At 41.1% G+C, this 19,885-nt stretch overlaps 1 protein-coding gene across 2 annotated transcripts in view; it reads left to right on the top strand.

Annotated features, from left to right (window-relative positions):
* Window positions 1–10,524: 10,524 nt before the first annotated feature.
* Window positions 10,525–19,885, top strand: part of LOC147893481 (phosphatidate cytidylyltransferase family protein) — a 61,807-nt gene continuing 52,446 nt past the window's right edge. For both annotated transcript variants that reach the window (XM_087385516.1, XM_087385517.1), the window contains exons 1-7: window positions 10,525–11,038; window positions 11,389–11,498; window positions 11,653–11,841; window positions 11,954–12,055; window positions 12,239–12,309; window positions 12,513–12,584; window positions 12,708–12,934. In XM_087385516.1, the coding sequence (XP_087241642.1) occupies window positions 10,866–11,038; window positions 11,389–11,498; window positions 11,653–11,841; window positions 11,954–12,055; window positions 12,239–12,309; window positions 12,513–12,584; window positions 12,708–12,934 (944 nt within the window). In that variant the 5' untranslated portion in view covers window positions 10,525–10,865. The remainder of the gene's footprint in view (window positions 11,039–11,388; window positions 11,499–11,652; window positions 11,842–11,953; window positions 12,056–12,238; window positions 12,310–12,512; window positions 12,585–12,707; window positions 12,935–19,885) is intronic.

The following is a 19,885-nucleotide window of genomic DNA, read 5'->3' as shown; positions in this document are numbered from 1 at the left end:
ATAGCAAGTCAGGCACCCTCTTCTGTGAAGAGAAAATTACAGGTCTTTTGTCTTCTCCACAGGCACTTGCATCTTCTTAGGATCGGGGGCTGGATCCTAAGATTGATATGCAGACTTGATACCTTTGGTTCTCAACTGTACGTATTCTGTAAATATGTTGTCACATATAAAATTTTTGACTCTCAATGTATAGGGGTTATGTGATCCCAGGTAATGGAAACTTGTCTGGGGCTATCTCAATCAATTACAGCTTGACATAGCCACATTGCAAGAGCATAACCAGCATATGTATGCTGGTCATTATGGGCAATTTGTTGGGTATGACATTTTATGCGGGTGGGCATTCTTTTTCAGGAGTAGTTTTTTTGGTGAAACATGAGTTTCAGCCAGTTGTTGCCCTCTATGATAGCCAAGGGAGATGGCTACTCATACAATGTCTCATTCAGGGAGAATTTTTTTTGAATTTGCCTTGGTATATGCAACTCAATCTTCTCGCAATAGAGGTTTTTTTTGGGTTGATATGCAAGGCTACCCTTGGAGACAACATGCCTTTTTAATACTGCTCCTCAGCATAGTGATAATGCTTCTGGCCATACTCATACGTTGGCTTTTGAGCGCCATCATTGGTCGAATCTATTACTTCAGCTTGGTCTTGTTGACCTTTGGAAAGAATCACACCCAATGTTGCTAGGCTATACTTTTCAACATAATGCTCAGTCTTCTTATCGGGTTAATCCTCAGCACTATGATTGTCTCACTGCTAAATTATCGATGGATTATGCTTTTATGCATTCTAATCATTCCCCTTTGTGGTGGAGGATCTCTCTTCATGACATGCCTGATGAGATCGACTTGCACAAAGAAGACTACTCATTGTCAATAATAGTTGTCTGGCGCATGATGCATATAAGGCCATGGTGTATGAGGCTGTCCACCCCTTGTCACAGCTGTCTCGCTTTGGCATTGACTATACTTGGGAAGCTTTCATTGCAAGAATGCAAGCAGTTATTTGTAACTATGGCAAAACTTACATGAAGACGTTGAGAGAGGGTGTTGCTCATGCTAAACAGACGTGTCAATCCTTGACGGAGTTGAGTCATATTAGAAATCTTTCTATGGAAGAAAATTAGATTTTAGGCCTAGCTAAACAGTCATATTAGAATTTCTATGGAAGAAAATTAGATTTTATGCCTAGCTAAACATTGTGTGCAATGCAATGAATGACAATAGAAAAATCTCTAAATAGGAGTCACGGGCACAATGGAGGGCTTTCTTTTTTGGATAAAGGATGCTCATCCAATGCCTTTTTTAAAAGACTTACACTATAGGAGACACTCTCAAAGTATTTGCGGGGTTCTTCTCTCTGATGTTGATTGGTATTCTTCTCAAGCACAGCTTGCCGTAGCTTGTGTTCATCATTTTGATGCTCATTTTGGTAAAGTAGATCCTCCTTCACAGGATGTTATTTCAACAAGACATCAATAATTATAGCATGCCACTCCCATTGTCTCCTCTTTTATCCTTTCCTTTGGGTGCTGGAAAATATGGTTTGGGAATGCACTATCGTCTTGTATGGCAGGTCATTACTCGGATCCTTCAACCATTTTAGCAAGTGCCGCCTTTAGAGCTTCAAGGTAGGCTTCAGGATTGGACTCTTCTTCCAGTATAGTCGTCCATTCATCCTTTGAAGTTGTCTCATATAACAATCTTTATATAAAGTTCTGTTGTCTCTATCCTGGGCATCAGACAGGGCTAATCAGATTTGGTGTTTGCATCATCCAATCAAATGGTGGACAAAAAGATTGAAACACATTTGGCACTCCAAGGTCCCTCTATGACACTAGGTCTTTCTATGGCGTGTTCTGTTGGGGGTTGTTCCATTCCTGAGACATGGAGCTTCTTGGGCATCCTTCGGCAGAGATTGAGACTGAGATTTCTTCATCAGGCTTCTTTTGGCAAGCTTTTGTGGTTGTTTGGGATCTATCCTCGACAGTTGGATTTTGAGTTGTTATTTACCTGGGTTCGCTATTGGGCACTCTGGACTCTCTGGAAAGATAGAAACCATAGAGTCTTTGGTGATCCATCTTTTTCTACTTTTGTTTTCTTCTGTCATTCTTTGCAGCAATCGCTTTTTGATTGTCTGCAAACTCACTGCATAGATCACGATGCATATTTATCCTACATGGAGATTTTCTCTTGATGTAATCTCTCAGCTTACCAAAGTTTCTAGGATAGCTATCTTGTAATATAAAGCACTCAAAGTTTCACTAAAAAAAGTGTGTGTGTGTGTGTGTGTGTGTGAGAGAGAGAGAGAGAGAGAGAGAGAGAGAGAGAGAGAGAGAGAATATGAAATGACTAGCCTAAATATCTGTTTACTTCGATTGTGCTCTTTTTGTTCATTTGTTCACATAAGTTTAATGAGTAGCCTAAATATTTGTTTACTTCAATTGTGCTCTTTTTGTTCATTTGTTCACATAAGTTTAACTCATCCATTTTGCTTATACCACAGACAAGTCGATTTCAATTCCAAAACATTTTCTTAGGAGCAACTAGATTGAAGGAAAGGCACAAGGTAGAGCAAACAATGCAAATTGGGATTTTGAATAGATGACCTATGAGCTAAGAAGCTTTGAACTTGAAGAATCTAATGCATTATAGAAGTCCTTTCATCAATAAGAGAGCAATGCTCAAAACGATCTTAGAAGTTCTTGCAAATTGCAACTGAATGTGCAAGTGACATTTTGTTTATAGATTAGCATGTGATGACTTTCTTTTCTTCTTGGTAAATTTAATGTCTGTAGATATAATTATTGGTGTCTAATATCTATACTAATCACCTTACATTCCATCATGGTAGATAAATTCAATAGACAAAGCAAACCCGTTACTTTACCCATTACTTTAAAGGAAGTTAGAAGCAATCATGTTTTTTTAGCATGCAACAAAGCATTGTTGATCATAGTGGTCCAATTTAAACATTGATGCCTTCTTTTTTGCTTCTAGATAATAACTAACCTTTAGAGGGTATGAGATCTCGAGGTAATTATCGAGAATTAGAGAAGTGGCCAACACTTTGTCTTTTGTTGTGAATGGTGCAATTACTTTGCAATTTCTTCATTGGAGGCATGTTGCTGTAATTGGGAGTGTCTCCAATGAGCCTCATATAAAATTTCATTTTTATTTGCTGAATTTGATTTCATGATGTTTCATAGTACAATAAAAGGCTATTATGCTAAGGGACATTATAATTGGTAAGATCATCACACATTTTTGGTTTTGACTTCTTTAAAACAAAATGGCTTTCATTCCATCTCAAATTGGTTTCATCACTATAGACTTAGAAACAAAACCAAAAGAGGTGATTCCTTGTGAATAAACATTTCAAGGTAATTAGATGATGTAGTTTCTCTCTCTCTCTCTCTCTCTCTCTCTCTCTCTCTCTCTCTCTCTCTATCTATCTATCTATCTATCTATATATATATATATATATATATTTTATTTTTTTTTTCAAGAAATCAAGAAGGTTCATGATGAATATGCATTTGTAGTTGGCCATGCATGATGTAATGTAGTCTTATGGTTTCATACACAATAGGAGAGCTTGGTTTGGGGAGTGGTGCTTGGTTCTTGCACTCACAAGGTAGGGGGCACAATGACTTAGGATTCAGGTATCTCAAAACTTGAGGAAAGATACCTTCATCGATTTTTAAAGTTTTATCTTGTGAGAATATGCATATGCATTGGTAGTTAGGGATGCATGATGTAATGTACTCTTATGATTTCATACACAAAAGAAGAGCTTGGTCTTGGGAGAAGTGCTTGGTTTTTATGCTCACAAGGCAGGGGTTAAGGGCCAAGTATCTTGGATATCTCAAAACTTGATGAAAGCTATCTTTTATTATTTAAAAATATGTATATGTTGTGAATATGCATATGCATTTGTAGTTGACATGCATGATGTAAGGAGAGCCTAGTTTAGGGAGTGATACTTCGTGCTTGAGCTCCCAAGGCGAGGGGATAAGGGGCACCATACCTTAGGATTCATATACCTTAGATCTCTCAGAACTTGAGGGAAGATATCTTCATTTTTATTTTAAGTTTAATGTTATGAATATGTATTTGCATTCATAGTTTGGCATGCATGATGTAATGTAGCATTATTCTGTCAAATGCAACATGAGAGCCTGGTATAAGGGAGCGGTGCTTAGTTCCTACACATACAAGTCAAGGGACCTTGCCAAAATTTGAAAGGGATATTCTAACAAAAGAATACACCAACACTTTGAAATTAAAAAAAAAAAGCTTTCCGTGGTATATTATAATATCGTATTATTATTCTTTCAATAAAAACATACTTGGTCAACAACTTATTAGGAATACACGACAAGCAATGGATATTGGAACAACTATGGAGACCTCCTTTGTGATATTCTCTCTCTCAAAATATTTATCGATATTTAGGAACTATCACTATCCACAATGCCCCATTAGTATTCACTGTTGCATATGAGATTGTAAGGTCCCACAACAATCTCAAAGGGGTCACTATATAAAATTGTGCACATTGTGTGCGCACAAGGGATCATTAAAAAACGTCAGTTATGTATGATGATTTAGATTTTATGACATTAAAAGATTTGGGGTTTTTCTCAATAAATCCCTCATATATGTAAACTTTTTGCAAAGAAAGGTATCAAAAACTCCTATTTTGGAAGAAGTTTAATGAACAATTTTTGTGAAAAGTTGTGCTAAAAAAACCCTCTTTTGATGAATGCTCTATGAGGGACATGCAGTGGGTGGACATATGAGATCATGAGCACCATTAGGGTCAAGCGAGGGTGCCCGCTTTATTCGACCTTGTTTGGCCTTTATATAAATGAGCTTAAGTCGTTTATGGGGACCCTAGGAGGAGCTAGATGCTCTCTTGCTAGCTCCTTGCTCGAGATTCTATTATATGCTAACGATGCGGTGCTTTTATCTTCCTTCGTTGAGTGGCTCTAGAGACACCTAAATGCACTTCTGGCTATTTGTGAGTCCCATGACTTGAAGGTCAACCTTGGTAAAACCAAGGTCATCATTTTCAACACCTCCCGGGGGCAGCTATGCATAGAGAGCAGTTTACTTTTGACGGATCACCGGTTGAGATTCTCTCATCATACACATACCTGTGGGGCTTCTATTCTCTGGCCCTACTTTCATGATGGGATTGGCAATGCAGTCTCATTATGATATTGATCTTGATTCTTGAGTAAGGTGTTAAGGAATGCAATCCAACTTCATTGTGAAAGCATTGTAGAAACACCACATGAAGAGAAAATGGCACATGACACTCTAAATTTTATCCCACATGCAAGGATGCATGATAACATGGTATGTTTGTAGCCAAATCTGCAAATGGTAGAAGACTAGGTGCACTTCTCACTAACTCTTTCGGTTTTCTTCCCACTCTACTTTGACACTTACCCCCTTTGAGTTCCAATTACATGCTAGCATTTGTTTACTCCTTTGGAGAAATGCTTCTAGAAGGCATTATTGCAATGCTTGGAAAGTTCTCCTACCACGAAAAACAATCATGGTAAGTTTCAACCAGTAGTCATCTAGATTATGAGATGAAGCACTTAGTATAGCACTTCTCTTAGATTAGCCCCACCTTTTTAATGTTTTTTCAATTTTGTTGTTAAGAACAATGTAGAGATCGAAGTTGATTTCATCAATAGAACACAAAAGACCAAATTTTTGGATGCAAGAGTAAATAGGATGTGCTTGTTGAATCGAAGGGATCACTCTTTCCCTCCCCTCCTCCCACCCCCATTTGAGGGGACTCACACACTCTTTATCCCCATGATAGGGTGTGCACATGGAGGGGAGGAAATGACCTTGCCAAATAGATGAAGAGCAACTACCAAAAACCTAGAGTGCAAGTGTACTTGGATTGAAGTCGCACATTCTAGGAGCTATTGAGGTTGCAACTCAAACATCCAAAGTCACAACTGTAAATGCGCACCACCTCACGTTGCAGCATGAAATGCGAGACTAATAGGCGTCTCGAGAGAGCTGTCCATGCACATGAGATGGTCCTCTCGACAAGCCATCCCCAAAAAGTTATTGGATCGTGTCTAAAGACGTAGACAAAGAGATCCGGGCAGGTAGCTGCATTGAAATAGAATATGTTTTATTTAAATTGTATAATTTAAGCATATAACCACTATTGTCTTTTGAAAATTGAATTAACACATAGCAATTTGAATTTGACACATAGTTTGTATTCAACGCATAGCACTTTATGCTCTGTACATAGTACTTTGCATTTAGCACTTTGCATTTAGCACATGACCACACATTTATGGGGGGGGAGAGTTACCACACTTTCTCACCAAAATTATAAGCCTAAGGAATGTGCCCTTCTTTGGGTTCATTTCGATTTGCATTTGGCATAAGCAATTTTAATTTTGCACATAGCATTTTGAATTTGGTATATAGCACTTTGCATTTGGCTTATAGAACTTTGCATTTAGAACATCACCACACATTTGTGTGGGGGGAGAGTTGGCACACTTTCTCTCCAAAAATTATAAAACCAAGGAACATGCCCTTCCTTAGGTTCATATCGATTGGATTTGGTACATAGCACTTTGCACTTGTCAGATACTTCTGCAGAATTCATCTTCTTATTCATTTCAATTTGCATTTTCCACAAAGCACTTTTAATTTGCACATAGCATTTTGAATCTGGCATATAGCACTTTGCATTTGGCTTATAGTACTTTGCATTTAGCACATAACCACACATTTTTGTGGGGGGAGAGTTGGCACACTTCCTCTCCAAAAATTATAAGACCAAGGAACATGCCCTTCCGTGGGTTCATATCGATTTGTATCTAGCACATAGCAATTTGCATATAGCACATAGTAATTTGAGTTTAGCACATAGAACTTTGGATTTGGTACATAGCACTTTGCACTTGTCGGATACTTCTGTAGAATTCATCTTCTTATTCATTTCAATTTGCATTTGCCACAAAGCACTTTTAATTTGCACATAGCATTTTGAATCTGGCATATAGCTCTTTGCATTTGGCTTATAGTACTTTGCATTTAGCACATAACCACAGATTTTTGTGGGGGGAGAGTTGGCACACTTCCTCTCCAAAAATTATAAGACCAAGGAACGTGCCCTTCCTTGGGTTCATATCGATTTATATCTAGCACATAGAAATTTGTATATAGCACATAGCAATTTGAATTTAGCACGTAGCACTTTGCATTTGGTACATAGCACTTTGCAATACTTTTGCAAATGTGTCTTATTATTCATTTCAATTTGTATTTGCCACAAAGCACTTTTAATTTTGCACATATCATTGGATCATCAGCTTCCTACCTTAGAAATCTTTTGCATACATCAACTTCGTGTCCTTCTCCACTATCAGCAACCCTGCCAGCACCATATCTTTAGCCTTGCAATTTCGATGGCTTCTTGAAATGTCCTAAGAATCGCTGGTGCAAAAAAGCCTAGGCTAAGATGAGATTTAATAGGAGAGATCGATATAAACCTGTGCATTGATGACCTCAATTGTTTTCAACACTTGCTCGAACTTGACATCCATTTTTTCATCCAATTTGCCAAGATCGCTTTCCATTGTGCATTTGCATTGTTGCTTATTTATTTCTCTTGCATCGTCATGAATAGTTTTGTACTATCAACTTTTGGATAATGCGTTGTAAGGTTGGCCTGCTTGTCCACCTTGAGCCATCTTTTGTTGGCAGACCCTTCCTCTATTGCCTCTGATTTATCCAACTTTCTTTGGGCGCTTTCATTGGCCTTGTCATCCTCTACCTCTAGGCACCTGGATTTAGTGCAGTAATGTTGATCTTTTGGAGTTGAATCGCTTTCCTCTTCCCCCAATCGTACCAAGTCCGATTCATCCTTGTCTTCTAAGTCGAACTACCATGTAGATGCTTCAACACAAGAGACCTTAAAGCCACCTTGCATACTCTCTCCAATTCCAACACTCGTTCTTGCATATTGTGACTTCAACTCTTCATAGCTGTGACTTCAACTTTTTGTTAGATTTCTTCAAAGATGCATAGTCCGAACCTTGGGAATACACTACCACTTGTTGACCGTTATCATCTCGTCCTAGGATTGCTTTGCTTGAAGGGTGCTAGTATGATTGTAGTGCAGCCCTTAGATTTTCTTATTGTGGACTTGGAGGCTTAACGTGACGGGGAACTTGGGATTCTCAAGGACATGCCTACATGCTTCCAAGGAAAAGATTCTTGAGATCTATTACACTGCAAATTTCCTTGGCTCCTTCTTCTGAGGTTCTTAGATGCGCCTGCGATGAGAACAAGGTAGGTTAGAGACATGCGTCTGCAAAATTTCTGGAGAACTCGAAACAAACGATTTGCAGTTAAATGCACAAAAAGATAAATAGAGCTCCTGGTTGATAATCTCCTAGGATGAATCAAGAATTATAATGAATTGTGAAAATCATCTATGTAGAGTATACCTCAAGGTATATGTCCCTCGTAGCTCGAAGAGCAGTTTGCTCTACACAGAGGCCCATTCCAAGGTGTGAAGCAAAGGCACCACCGTCTCCATGACTTTGCACTGCACATTCTGTGTGTACTCGTGAAGGATGTTCTCATCGAAGCCAGGTTTCACTGGCCTATCGAAATAGTTGAGAGAGTTGTTTCCCAGCGATGGCAATGATGATTCCAGGTACCGCTAGCTGCTTGTTATCCACCTAATTTGGTGAGAAAGCTTTGATGAGCCTCTCCATCAAATACATTGACATAGACGACATATCCTCACACCACTAGTTCCTCCTCGACGGTAGGCAGTTTGAATCAAACCCCTCTGAGCTTCTTCTTTGTGCCCCTTCCGAATGGCTTTAGCTATAATTGTGATTGGAATAGTGGAGTTGCTCAATAATTAACTAATTTCTCATAGCAAAATAACCTCGAGAGAGCACCGCCAATTATTTCCACTACTGCATATATCCGATAAGCTATTTTGTGATAAACTCATTTTAGAAGCACCCAAACCCATCAATCTTGTCAACATATTCCACCCATTGCCTTGAGGGATCGAGCCTACAGTCTTGGTGATGGAGATCGCCTTCAAGGTTTCTCATTTCTTAACAACGTTATCCGTGAGCAAGGGACACCAATTCAAGGTGAACCTGCACTTCCTCATCGTAAGGCGGGGGGAGGGTGACCATGACCTGGGACTGGAGTTTAAGGGCAACAACCAGCTCCTCATTGTCTCCAATGGACCAATACAATTGGATTTGGAATTTGCAGAGCGAGGTGGGATCGGGAACGGGGAAAGAAGGGAAGTTGAGATCGGTGGGGTGAAGGCCGTTACGAAAGGGGAGGGGATCAGCAGAGTGCTCCCGATTGCCATAGCCAAGCTGCCTGTGCTCTCACCAGTCCTCTATGTGTGTGCTCGATTTCATCAAGAGTGAAGGAAAGCAGATGGAATTGAAGCTTGCTTTGCGGGGAAACAAAAATTGGGAAAGAAGGCTTCATATACCTGATCAATGGGAGATCACCACAAAAACCATGCATTTTGAAGACACGGAGAGGTAATGTGATAGTAAAAAAAGAAGGAAGAGAATAAACTCAAAGATTTGCAACTAACGATGTAGACGAAAGAAGATGGAAACGTTTTGATCTGCAACTAAGGATGGAGACCAAAACGGTTGGTAGATGCGTTGGTTTGACGTTAGACATTTCTTGCCATTCATAAAATTTGAATTAATATATGAAATTATGACACGTGGCTCAACGAGAAGAAACATTTCATTTGATGCCACAGTGCTACCTGCCTAAAGAGAGGTCGATGTACATCCTACTTTAGGCTCATTTCAGACATGCTTGGATGGGTGTAGTGAGTATCCCCGTCTAGGCATATGTTCTTTACACACCTAGGCAGATGGACACACCTGCAGGTTTGCCACCTGGTGCACCACCTTAGACCATGATTCGACATGCGTTCGAGAGTCTGCTTCTCGACCCACCATTATTTTCACAGTGGGTGGCCCCTTACCATTGTACGAGTAGAAGTTGTGCGAAAATCCATGTACCTTGTAGTTGGTAGGCAACGAACAGATCCTGCCAAAAAAGGATGAATTGAGGAGAGAATGGGGGCTGGCAGGACTAGCTTACACACCGCTCTGCGTGTGGTGGGGGGAGCATCCAATTTTTTTTGGGCAGCTCCGCCGAGTTCTCCCACTTGGGCAATCATCTTCAAGTCTCCATGGCCTTTACTAGTTAGCCACTGTCTAGTTCCTGTTTGTCAAAAAAGGTGTGTCTGGTGGTGTGTAAAAGGGTGGCGGGCGGATACGCACCCAAGACCAAAATCCTAGTGCCAGAGGCAATGAGGGAATCTTGGGAGAAGATTCAGGGAGATTCTTGTGAATAGGGGGAGTGATTGAAAGTGCGGTATTACGTCAACCAATTGAAACATCGGAGTATGATTCGAAAAATTGAATCTTTCATATTTTGGCACCGCGTTGAAATCTTCACCGATGCATCATCTTCTTCGATCATCAGCACCCATCTCCAATTCCAATCCCGTAACCTTCCACAACCCAATTCGGATTGACGTTTGCCTTCTCCAGCTTACGCCTAAAACCATCTTTTTCTTCTTCCTTTCTCCACGATCGACCAATCAATCATGCTTGCACTTCCTGCAAAGTAGTACATGCTTCAATTTTCAAGCATCATGTTACAACCCAGATTAATCGTTGATTCGCTCAAGGAAGATCGTCTTTGAGCGGTTGGCGCTGAACGACACGGCATCCAGAGGCACTAATTTTGTTTCTCTGCTCCCTTTCTTCATCTTCGTGCACTCCATGGACGGCCGCGGAGAGGTGGTTGTTATGTCCCTCGTCTTGGCTCGTGTCATCATCGCCCTCTACTTTCATGGCCTCTTTTACGAATTGACGGGCCTCGTTTTCCTCAGCCTTGCAGCACTTTTGGTCGAATCTGCTGCTTTGAGCCACGGTTTAGAGCTCTTCAATCCCAGGTAGGATCTCTCTCTCTCTCTCTCTCTCTCTCTCTCTCTCTCTCTTTCTTTTCAGGCAGGATGACTTCTACTAGGAGCGACACAACATTCGCCATACCAAAAAATCTACTGAGGTCTATTTCTTTAATTAAAGAATTCTCATCAATTTTAAAAACTCACTGAACCATTCTTACAACTAAGGCGATGCTCTGTAAGTTCATGTAAAACCACTGCATTCTGAATAGTCATTTGATTTTCATGAGACAGAATAAGGCGCACTATACATATATAAAAAGTATGAGCAGGAGAATACAGAATATGTGGCCAAACCTAAGGTTGAATAATTAATTGTAAGATGTTTCCTTGGCCAGATTAGGAACTTCACCAGGAGTATATATGTCAGCTCTCTGTGTTCCTATTGTGCTGGTTGCACGCTTGGTTCAGTGTGTTCGGACGTCGTCCACCTTGGCTAATCCAAGAGGTATAGGCATCAACGTGATAGTGCGAGCAAGCTGTAATGAGACATTTTTCAGTCCTCAAGGAGAGCATTTCTGGCTTTAATTTGGGGGCAGTTAGTTCAAGAAGAATGCTTTTGGTCATAAACTAACAAATTTGGGTGAACTAAATTTTTGCAGATTGTGAAAACTTTAGATTGGAATTCTGGTCAGCTTTTGCCTGCAGTGTTGCTTTGCTCGTGTTTATATTGCACACCTTGGATATACACAGGGACTTGAAATGTAATACACATCGTCAAGAAAAGTTAAGGGCCTCTTTTAATCTGGTGACATACCGCACAACTGTTGCTTTAGTGATAGCATCTCTTGGTAAGCTGCATCACTTCTCAAAGTAATGATGGATTAGGAGGGTTTTTTCCTTAGGAAACATGTGGGGAATGTTGGAATAATAGTTGCTTAAGTCTACTTTACAATATTGCAGCTACTTTGCTACCCATAAAGCTCGCAAGTGTACTTTTCCACTTTGGAAGCACATTGCTTTTTGAATATGAAGTTCGTGTCTTTCCACATTGTGCTTCGCTAGGTTTGCTCATCTCCTGAACCTGTGTTATTTGAAATGTCCATCTCTTGGGGTTTACATCTTTTTTAGCTATTAGGGAAATGTTAACAATTTAAAAAAATCTGCTTAACGTTTTAGCTCTTAGGGAAGGTTGACGTTTTTAAAAAACATGCTTGTCTTTTGCACTACGTGAACTACTACTGGCAGGTGAGGCTATGCTTGTGGCAAATGGACTTGCTGTCTATATAGCCAATGCTCTAGCGTACACTCTTGCCAAGGTATTCCTGCATTTGAGTTACCATTTAGAGGGAAGCATATATATCACGGTTTCTGAATAGTGTTAGATGATTTGTTCTAATTTTATATCAAGCAGACTTAGAAATCTCAGAACCTAAAGAGTAATAACATTTGTCGTTGTTTTGGGATTGGATGTGAGTATTATGACAAACATTTTCTGCACAATTTTGGAAACAATTAACAGATTGGTATGAATGCTGCTTCTCAATTGTACACTATCTCCAGTAGCAAGGATACCATATCTGCCATTTTACAGGTTGTCTTTGGGTTTTCTGAGTTTGTTGATGCTTCAACGTCTTGTTTTCTTGTTCCAGAGGGTGATGCATCCCTTGAAAGTTTATTTGTGAGTTTAAATGACTTGTTTTACAATGTTGGACAGGGGACTTTGATAGGTCTGTCATGTGTTCCACAGCTGTACAAGACCCTGGAAAAGGTCTCCTCTGGAATGCTGGTCTACCTTAGCATCAAGCCGACAAAAGCAAAGACCTCAACAGAAAGGATCTGTAATGCTGCAGCATTTTATCTGGCTTTACTTCTTGCCTTGGTCGTGATTACAATGGGATGGCTCTACTTTGTTCATGGTTTAAAAGAGGGTGTGGTGATGTGGTACTTTCTTGACTCGGGAAACTCTGTGTGGATGTATTGACCGAGTTGTTTTTACTACCCTCAAAGCACTTTATGTGACAAGAATTTGCTAACAAATCGTTTGTAGTGGTATTACATAGTAGTATATGGGGATGTGTTGCCACCTAGCTGTTGAAATATTGGATGATATGCAAACAACATGCATTTGTGCTGAAATGGCAACGCCTAACATAAAAAAGGTTATCCTGCCAAACTTTAAAAGCTAATGGCCATTTAGAAATGGATTTGTGTATGGTTCACCTTTTCTTTTGGAGGGATATTATTTTCAGAAATACTTAGTGCAATCGTCATAGGGATGATTGCCATATATCATAGGCCTGATAGTCCTGATTTGTGGCGACCAATAAATGATACAAGTAGACTTAAAGATGCACTGCTCAGCCTTTGTGCAACACATTTTGGGTGAAAGGTTGGTGGAAGGCCCCACACCATGGAAGTCCATTTGCCAATCCCTGCCACCATAGTATTAGTTTGCAATTAAGATTCCTATGAAGCCAAATCACCCTAGGAGTACATTTGTCCCTTCAACTCCTATAAGCATGGTCTCATTTAGTTTTCACACTACCCCAACTGCTTTTCTACAAAATAATGATGTAGAGTGGATTAACAGGATCTAAGTGGGACATGTATCTTTAAGTTGTAAAGAATGGTGTCCTTTGATAGTAGAAGAGTTATAATATCTGGTTACATCACCATATTACAGTCTTAACATCATCTTACATCACCATATGGTTACATCACCATATTACAATCTTAACATTTGCATCATGACATCATTCATACCCTACATATTTTGTGCACATGCGATGTGGAGGTTTCCTTCTATAGGATTACACACTATCATGATCACTGGTTTCAGTCCAAAGAGTGCTTGACTCTCAATGGCCGGCATCAAACAACATTTGATGTTTGTTGGTGATATAGGCTAATGCATGTGCTTCAAGACGGATCAGAGCCTTGGGACACATTGGTTGTAGAAAGATGACACATTCCCTATTCTAACTCTCTCTCAGATCACGGGCGATGGCACTAGTTATTTCCACCCAGCCATACTCTCATGGATCACATTTTTTTCAACAGATACGTACTTTGTTTTTCCTCATGCCTATCCACAAGACCCACAACTCCCTAGATGGTTCCCCCTGCCACATGTCATCACTTTAGCCCTTTTCACTTGGTGCACCATTTACCCCTCTCTTAGGGCACATTTAAACCTTTTGCCCCTTGACATTATTGCACATTTAGGTGCACCTAGGCCTTAGCACTCAGAACCATCTAGTCAATGCCATTTCACCCTCACCTAGGACCTTGGCAGTTACTTCTCTTGACCATTTTATTTACGCACATTAAATATTACAAAAGTCGGTCATCTAAGAGAAAATGCCCACCGATCTTTCCGAGGTCATGCTATCTCGGCTAGAGCATAACATTCCTTCCCTCTTCAAGCATCATCGTCCTCGATGATGAAATCTGGGAACACTCTCTGCAACTGGTATACGGATTCCTAGGTAGCTTCCGATAGAGGTAGACCATGCCATGCAACCAACACCGTGGGTATCTTCCGATTTCGTATTTGCATTGTTCCTCGGTCCAGGATTCTTGTTGGTTTGCGTCTTGCATTATCCTCTATCTCCTGAAACAAAACCACACCTTCGATTCGTGAGTCACCAATCTGCAAAAGTTCGCGGCACTAGGCACTTTCTGAGGTACTCCAACTATAGTTGGATTGGTTGGTCTATAACCATAGTTCAGCTCGAATGGACTGAACCCTGTAGAGGAATGTTTTAACCCATAAGGTAGTTCATCCCTAAAACATTCAGAGAACTCCTTTGTTATAAGATTAGCCAGCTTGGCCATCTCACCACTTTACGTAACATTAGTGCTAGCCGAAGAATCATCAACCGGCTCTACCGATGCTGTGCAAAGGAATAAAAACTCTCCTTGAGCTTTTGGGATTTCCATCGCGGAAACCAACGGTCCCTGAGGTATATCTTTCTCACCTCGTAAAACATAAAGCACATCATTCATCTTGAATTGATATACATGCTTTTTCCAATCAATGGCTGGATTCTTCCTAGAATGCCACGCCATACCCAGGGCTATATCCGCATGAGCAAGCTTGGTCATTTCAAAATCAAGCTTCTCATTATAGTCCTAAATACGAAGCTCCAACTGGGTAACCCTTTGGTCCCATACTTCAGTTGAACTTCCATCTGCCATCCTGACTGTATACGCATAGTCAGATGGACTTGTCTTTAATTTCAGCCTCTTCACGAGCTTGGAGTTAATCACATTGTGAGTTGACGTCGAGTCAAACAACACAATGACATCATGATTGGCCACTTGCCCTTTCATTTTAATTAACTCCGTATCATTAAAGGTTGTATACCCCGTTGCTGCGTGCTTAGATAGGATGTTATCAGGTGCACCGCTTATTAACTTAGTAACAGACACACTTAATAACACAGGTACTAACCTCTGAGAAGGTCCCTCCAATTGCATCTGCATATGTTCCGCATTGGGACTCTCTTGCATTTCCACGTCGCATTCAGATATTATCATATTAGTCGTGCGACGGTCTTTATTGAGTGGACAATCTTTCCACTGATGTCGCTGAAGGCAGCCCAAGCACAATCCTTCTTTTCTAGCTTTCTCTTTTTGTTCAGGGGTCAACGAGGACTTTGACCAAGCCCGGGCTGCCATTGGAGTTATTTTCCTTTTCACCGCAACAGTGGTACTTGTTTTTGCTGGTCCCTCAACCGGCTTCACCTGCTTGGTTTGGCCACTTGGCTGCGCGACACTTGTCTTTGAAATCCATTTCCTCTGAAATCCCCCTTTCCTCGGGTACTCATACTGAGTCCCTGCCTGCACCAATCCACCAGATCTGCCTCTGGCATCCTCATAGTTCAGGGCTACTGCAATAGATTCATCTAATGTAGTCACATATTTAGCCCGAATTTCCATTTTGATTTTGTCGTTCAGTCCATAGATGTAGTCTTTCAACTGAACCGACATAGGGAGAGGGTCTGTTATCTTCATAACACATTCCCTGAATTTGTCAGTGTACTCTGCCACCGACAGATTCCTCTGACGAAGGTTTCGATAAGCATCCCAAGCTCGGGACTCTTCATCCGGTGGAAGAAAGTGTTTCTTAAATTCAGCTTTAAACCCTTCCCAGGTGGTAGGAGCAACTTGATCCTTCTGTTGCTTTATCCACCATCTATCCGCTGCCTCAATAAACAGGTGAGTGGCCTCACGGATTTTCTTTAGATCAGATCTGATATCTGATTTCACAAATGGCGAAGGCTTCTTCCCACTTGTGCAACCAAACCTCGATCACATCAGAGCTGTGCTCGGTCATCCGACCAGCGTACTTCTCCGGTCTATAGTTAGCAATATTAGGCACCTTGACCCTCGCACGCTCTGATGAATGTATACTGGGCTCTGGCTCTGCTGGAGCTTTGCCCTTATCCATTCTAGATGGTCTAGCCGCCAAGGCTTGCACCATCTCCCTAATCTCATTCTGACCAGCATTCACTTGGAGCTGCTGGTTCATAATTTGCTGTAAAGCATCTTTTAATATTGAAATCTTATCTACCAGAGTAGGTGTTGTGTGATGTGACATTTGTTGTGTAGACCGTACTCTAGACTCGCTATGATTCACCCTGGAATTTTGTCCTTCTGCCTCCATAGTTTCAAAAGGAAAAATAATTTTTTTTAAAAAAATAATAAAAAGATTTCCCTTTTGTTATACAGAAAAGATAAACGACAGTCCCTGCTGTACAGAATGAACCGACTGCAACTCAAAATTTTTTTATAAAAGAGGAAAAAACGCTCCTTGGAAGCTCCACGAAGACTGAGTAGGGGCGTTCATTCAGAAGATCCCGTGCCTTCCTTTATTTCTTCTGTGCGCAAATCTATCACGTCTTCCCTTATTTCTTCTGTGCGCAAATCTGTCACGTCAAAAGCATTTGCTGCTAACTGCGCTCAGGATTATAATGGTAAATATATGGCCTGCAACTGCGACTTTGACCTTCGTGGCCGGTGATAATCGGCTGTTCATGATGGGGAACCTTCGTGGTGGCGGAGGATTTCGATCAGGTATAGGGAATAGCGGAGCAGGTTGACGTTCTGTTGCGACGATGTGGCGTAGTGTTGACGGGCATTTACGCAGGCCTTCCTCCATCAGAGCGTTGTCCATCAATGAGCCTATGGAAATTCGGTCAGTCAACGAATTCCAGGCCTAGACCTCCCTGGTGGAGCACCGACGGGCGATGACGTGCATATCATAACTGTCCTGACGAATTGGAGTGACCGGAACGGCCACCGATCCTCCCGTCCATCGCACGTCACGAACAGGCGATGCAAATGATAACCTTGCGTCCTCTCTGCGCTCCAAGCCTTTCTTCTGTCACCTAGCTCGTCTCTCTTCCCTTGATCTCTTTCCTTGCCTTGAGCTCTGATACCAATTGACACATTCCCTATTCTAACCCTCTCTCAGATCACGGGCGATGGCACTAGTTATTTCCACCCAGCCATACTCTCATGGATCGCATTTTTTTCAACAGATACGTACTTTGTTTTTCCTCATGCCTATCCACAAGACCCACAACTCCCTAGATGGTTCCCCCTGCCACATGTCATCACTTTAGCCCTTTTCACTTGGTGCACCATTTACCCCTCTCTTGGGGCACATTTAAACCTTTTGCCCCTTGACATTATTGCACATTTAGGTGCACCTAGGCCTTAGCACTCAGAACCATCTAGTCAATGCCATTTCACCCTCACCTAGGACCTTGGCAGTTACTTCTCTTGACCATTTTATTTACGCACATTAAATATTACAAAAGTCGGTCATCTAAGAGAAAATGCCCACCGATCTTTCCGAGGTCATGCTATCTTGGCTAGAGCATAACAAAAGACCATAGCTGCGTTGAAGGAACAAATGGAGAAAGGTTGTGAACACAATCAGTAGAACAAAATAAGGTCAAAGAAGCCATCTGAAATACAATCCCATATATAATGATGATGGTTTTCACTGTGTTTCATGCGAGCATGAAAGACATAATTGTTGCCAATGGCAATGCAACTCTGGTTGTCACAAAGGATAGAGTTTGCCTCACCATCTTGAGCAAGCTATGCAAAAGCTTCCTTAACCACATACATTCCATAGAGGTTTAATTTGCTGCTTTGTACTGTGCTTCACTAGAGGAAAGAGAGTCTCGATCTTGCTTCTTACTGAGCCAAGATATGCAAGCTGAACCCAATGAGAAGCAATAGCCGGAAGTGGATTTTCTATCATCAATGTCCCCTGACCAATCTGATTATGTGAAACCACTCAGAGAAATGTCACAATCTGGAGCATAATGCAAACCATAAAAGAGAGTACCATGAACATATCTGATAACCCTTTTGGCTGTATTCCAATGTGTGACTGTGGGTACCAACCAGCTGCTTGTAAAGTGTGCCATCAAACTTTTCAGCCTGATCATGCTTAGTAAGTTTGAGTCTTTTTTCCAATGGAGGTGCCACATGTTTGCAATTTTCCATCTTGAATTTCTGCAAGAGACCTTTAGCATACTTTGTCTGTGACATGCATATTCCCTCTTGGATATGCCGAAACTCAATGCCAAGACAATAGTGCAATAAATTCAAATCTATCATGTCAAATGTCTGACACGGAACGGACTGCACTGCTGCAATTTGCTGTGTATTACTGCCAGTGCGTAATATGTCATCCACATAAAGCACTAGAATGACAAAATCTGAGTTTTCTTGCAGAACATAAAGATTTGGCTCTGTATTTGTATTGACAAAGCCTTGGGACAGCGTATCTTGTGATACTATGCACGAGGTGCTTGTTTGAGCCCATATAAAACTTTTCTAAGCTTGCACACCTTGTGCTCTTGTCCTTGTACCACAAATCCTTGGGGTTGCTACGCCTAGACTTCTTCTTTGAGATCTCCATTCAAAAAGGTAGTCTTAACGTCCATCTAAGAGACTAGCCAACCATAATTTGCAGCAAGAGAAATGACACAACGGATGGCAGTCATTTTGGCTACTGGAGCAAAAGTCTCCTCATAGTGAATCCCCTCTTCTTGAGCATACCCCTTGGCAACGAGACTGGCCTTATATTTTTCCACTGTACCATCTGAGTGATACTTGACCTTATAGATCCATTTGATGCCCACAATATTTTTACCATGGGTGCATCAACCAAATCCCATGTGGCATTCTTTTCAATGGATCTAATTTCAGATTCCATGGCCTTCTGCCATGAAGGATGTCCCTGTGCATCCTCAAAACTTTGAGGCTCAAATTCAGCTTCCATAACGAAGGTCATCATTGCAAAATTGACCTGTCCATGAGCACTTTTTGTGCTTGCCTTGGTTCTCCCCAAAGTAGGCTGATCCTTAGCATCCTAAATGGTCAACCTTGCCCATTTTGGAATGGGTTTATCAGCTGTACCACTGGCTGTATCACTCGCTGTACCACTTGGAGTGGCATCCTTTGGTTGACAGACTCCATGACGGTGGTAGTGTTTCCAAATATTGGGCTGTCCTTCCTCACTAGCTGGCTGCTCATCCGGAACATTTGAGGGAGAAGCACCCTCAACATGTGCCAAACTAGCTGAAGTATGAGAGGAAGGAGTATCCTTTGGAGAACCCATATCATCATCCTTAAATTGAATGATATCCACAGGGCATCATCATAAGGTTGAGATGGAATCAAAGCTTAAGCAACTGAGCCAAACACTCTTTAATTGATGAACCTTTGGCTTATAGCCATAAAACCTCTCAAAAGGTGTCACATTGACCAATGCTTTGGTAGGGCATCTATTATGTATGTATGTGTCTGTAGTTATGGCCTCTCCCCAAATTTGCTTTGATATTTTATTGAATTTCAGCATGC

This window comes from Dipteris shenzhenensis, chromosome 15, assembly GCF_047967505.1.
Source record: "Dipteris shenzhenensis isolate YYH24624 ecotype China chromosome 15, Dip_SZ_1.0, whole genome shotgun sequence".
Lineage (NCBI taxonomy): Eukaryota > Viridiplantae > Streptophyta > Polypodiopsida > Gleicheniales > Dipteridaceae > Dipteris > Dipteris shenzhenensis.
Note: the sequence above shows the minus strand (reverse complement) of the source record. Positions and strands in the feature narration are given on the sequence as shown.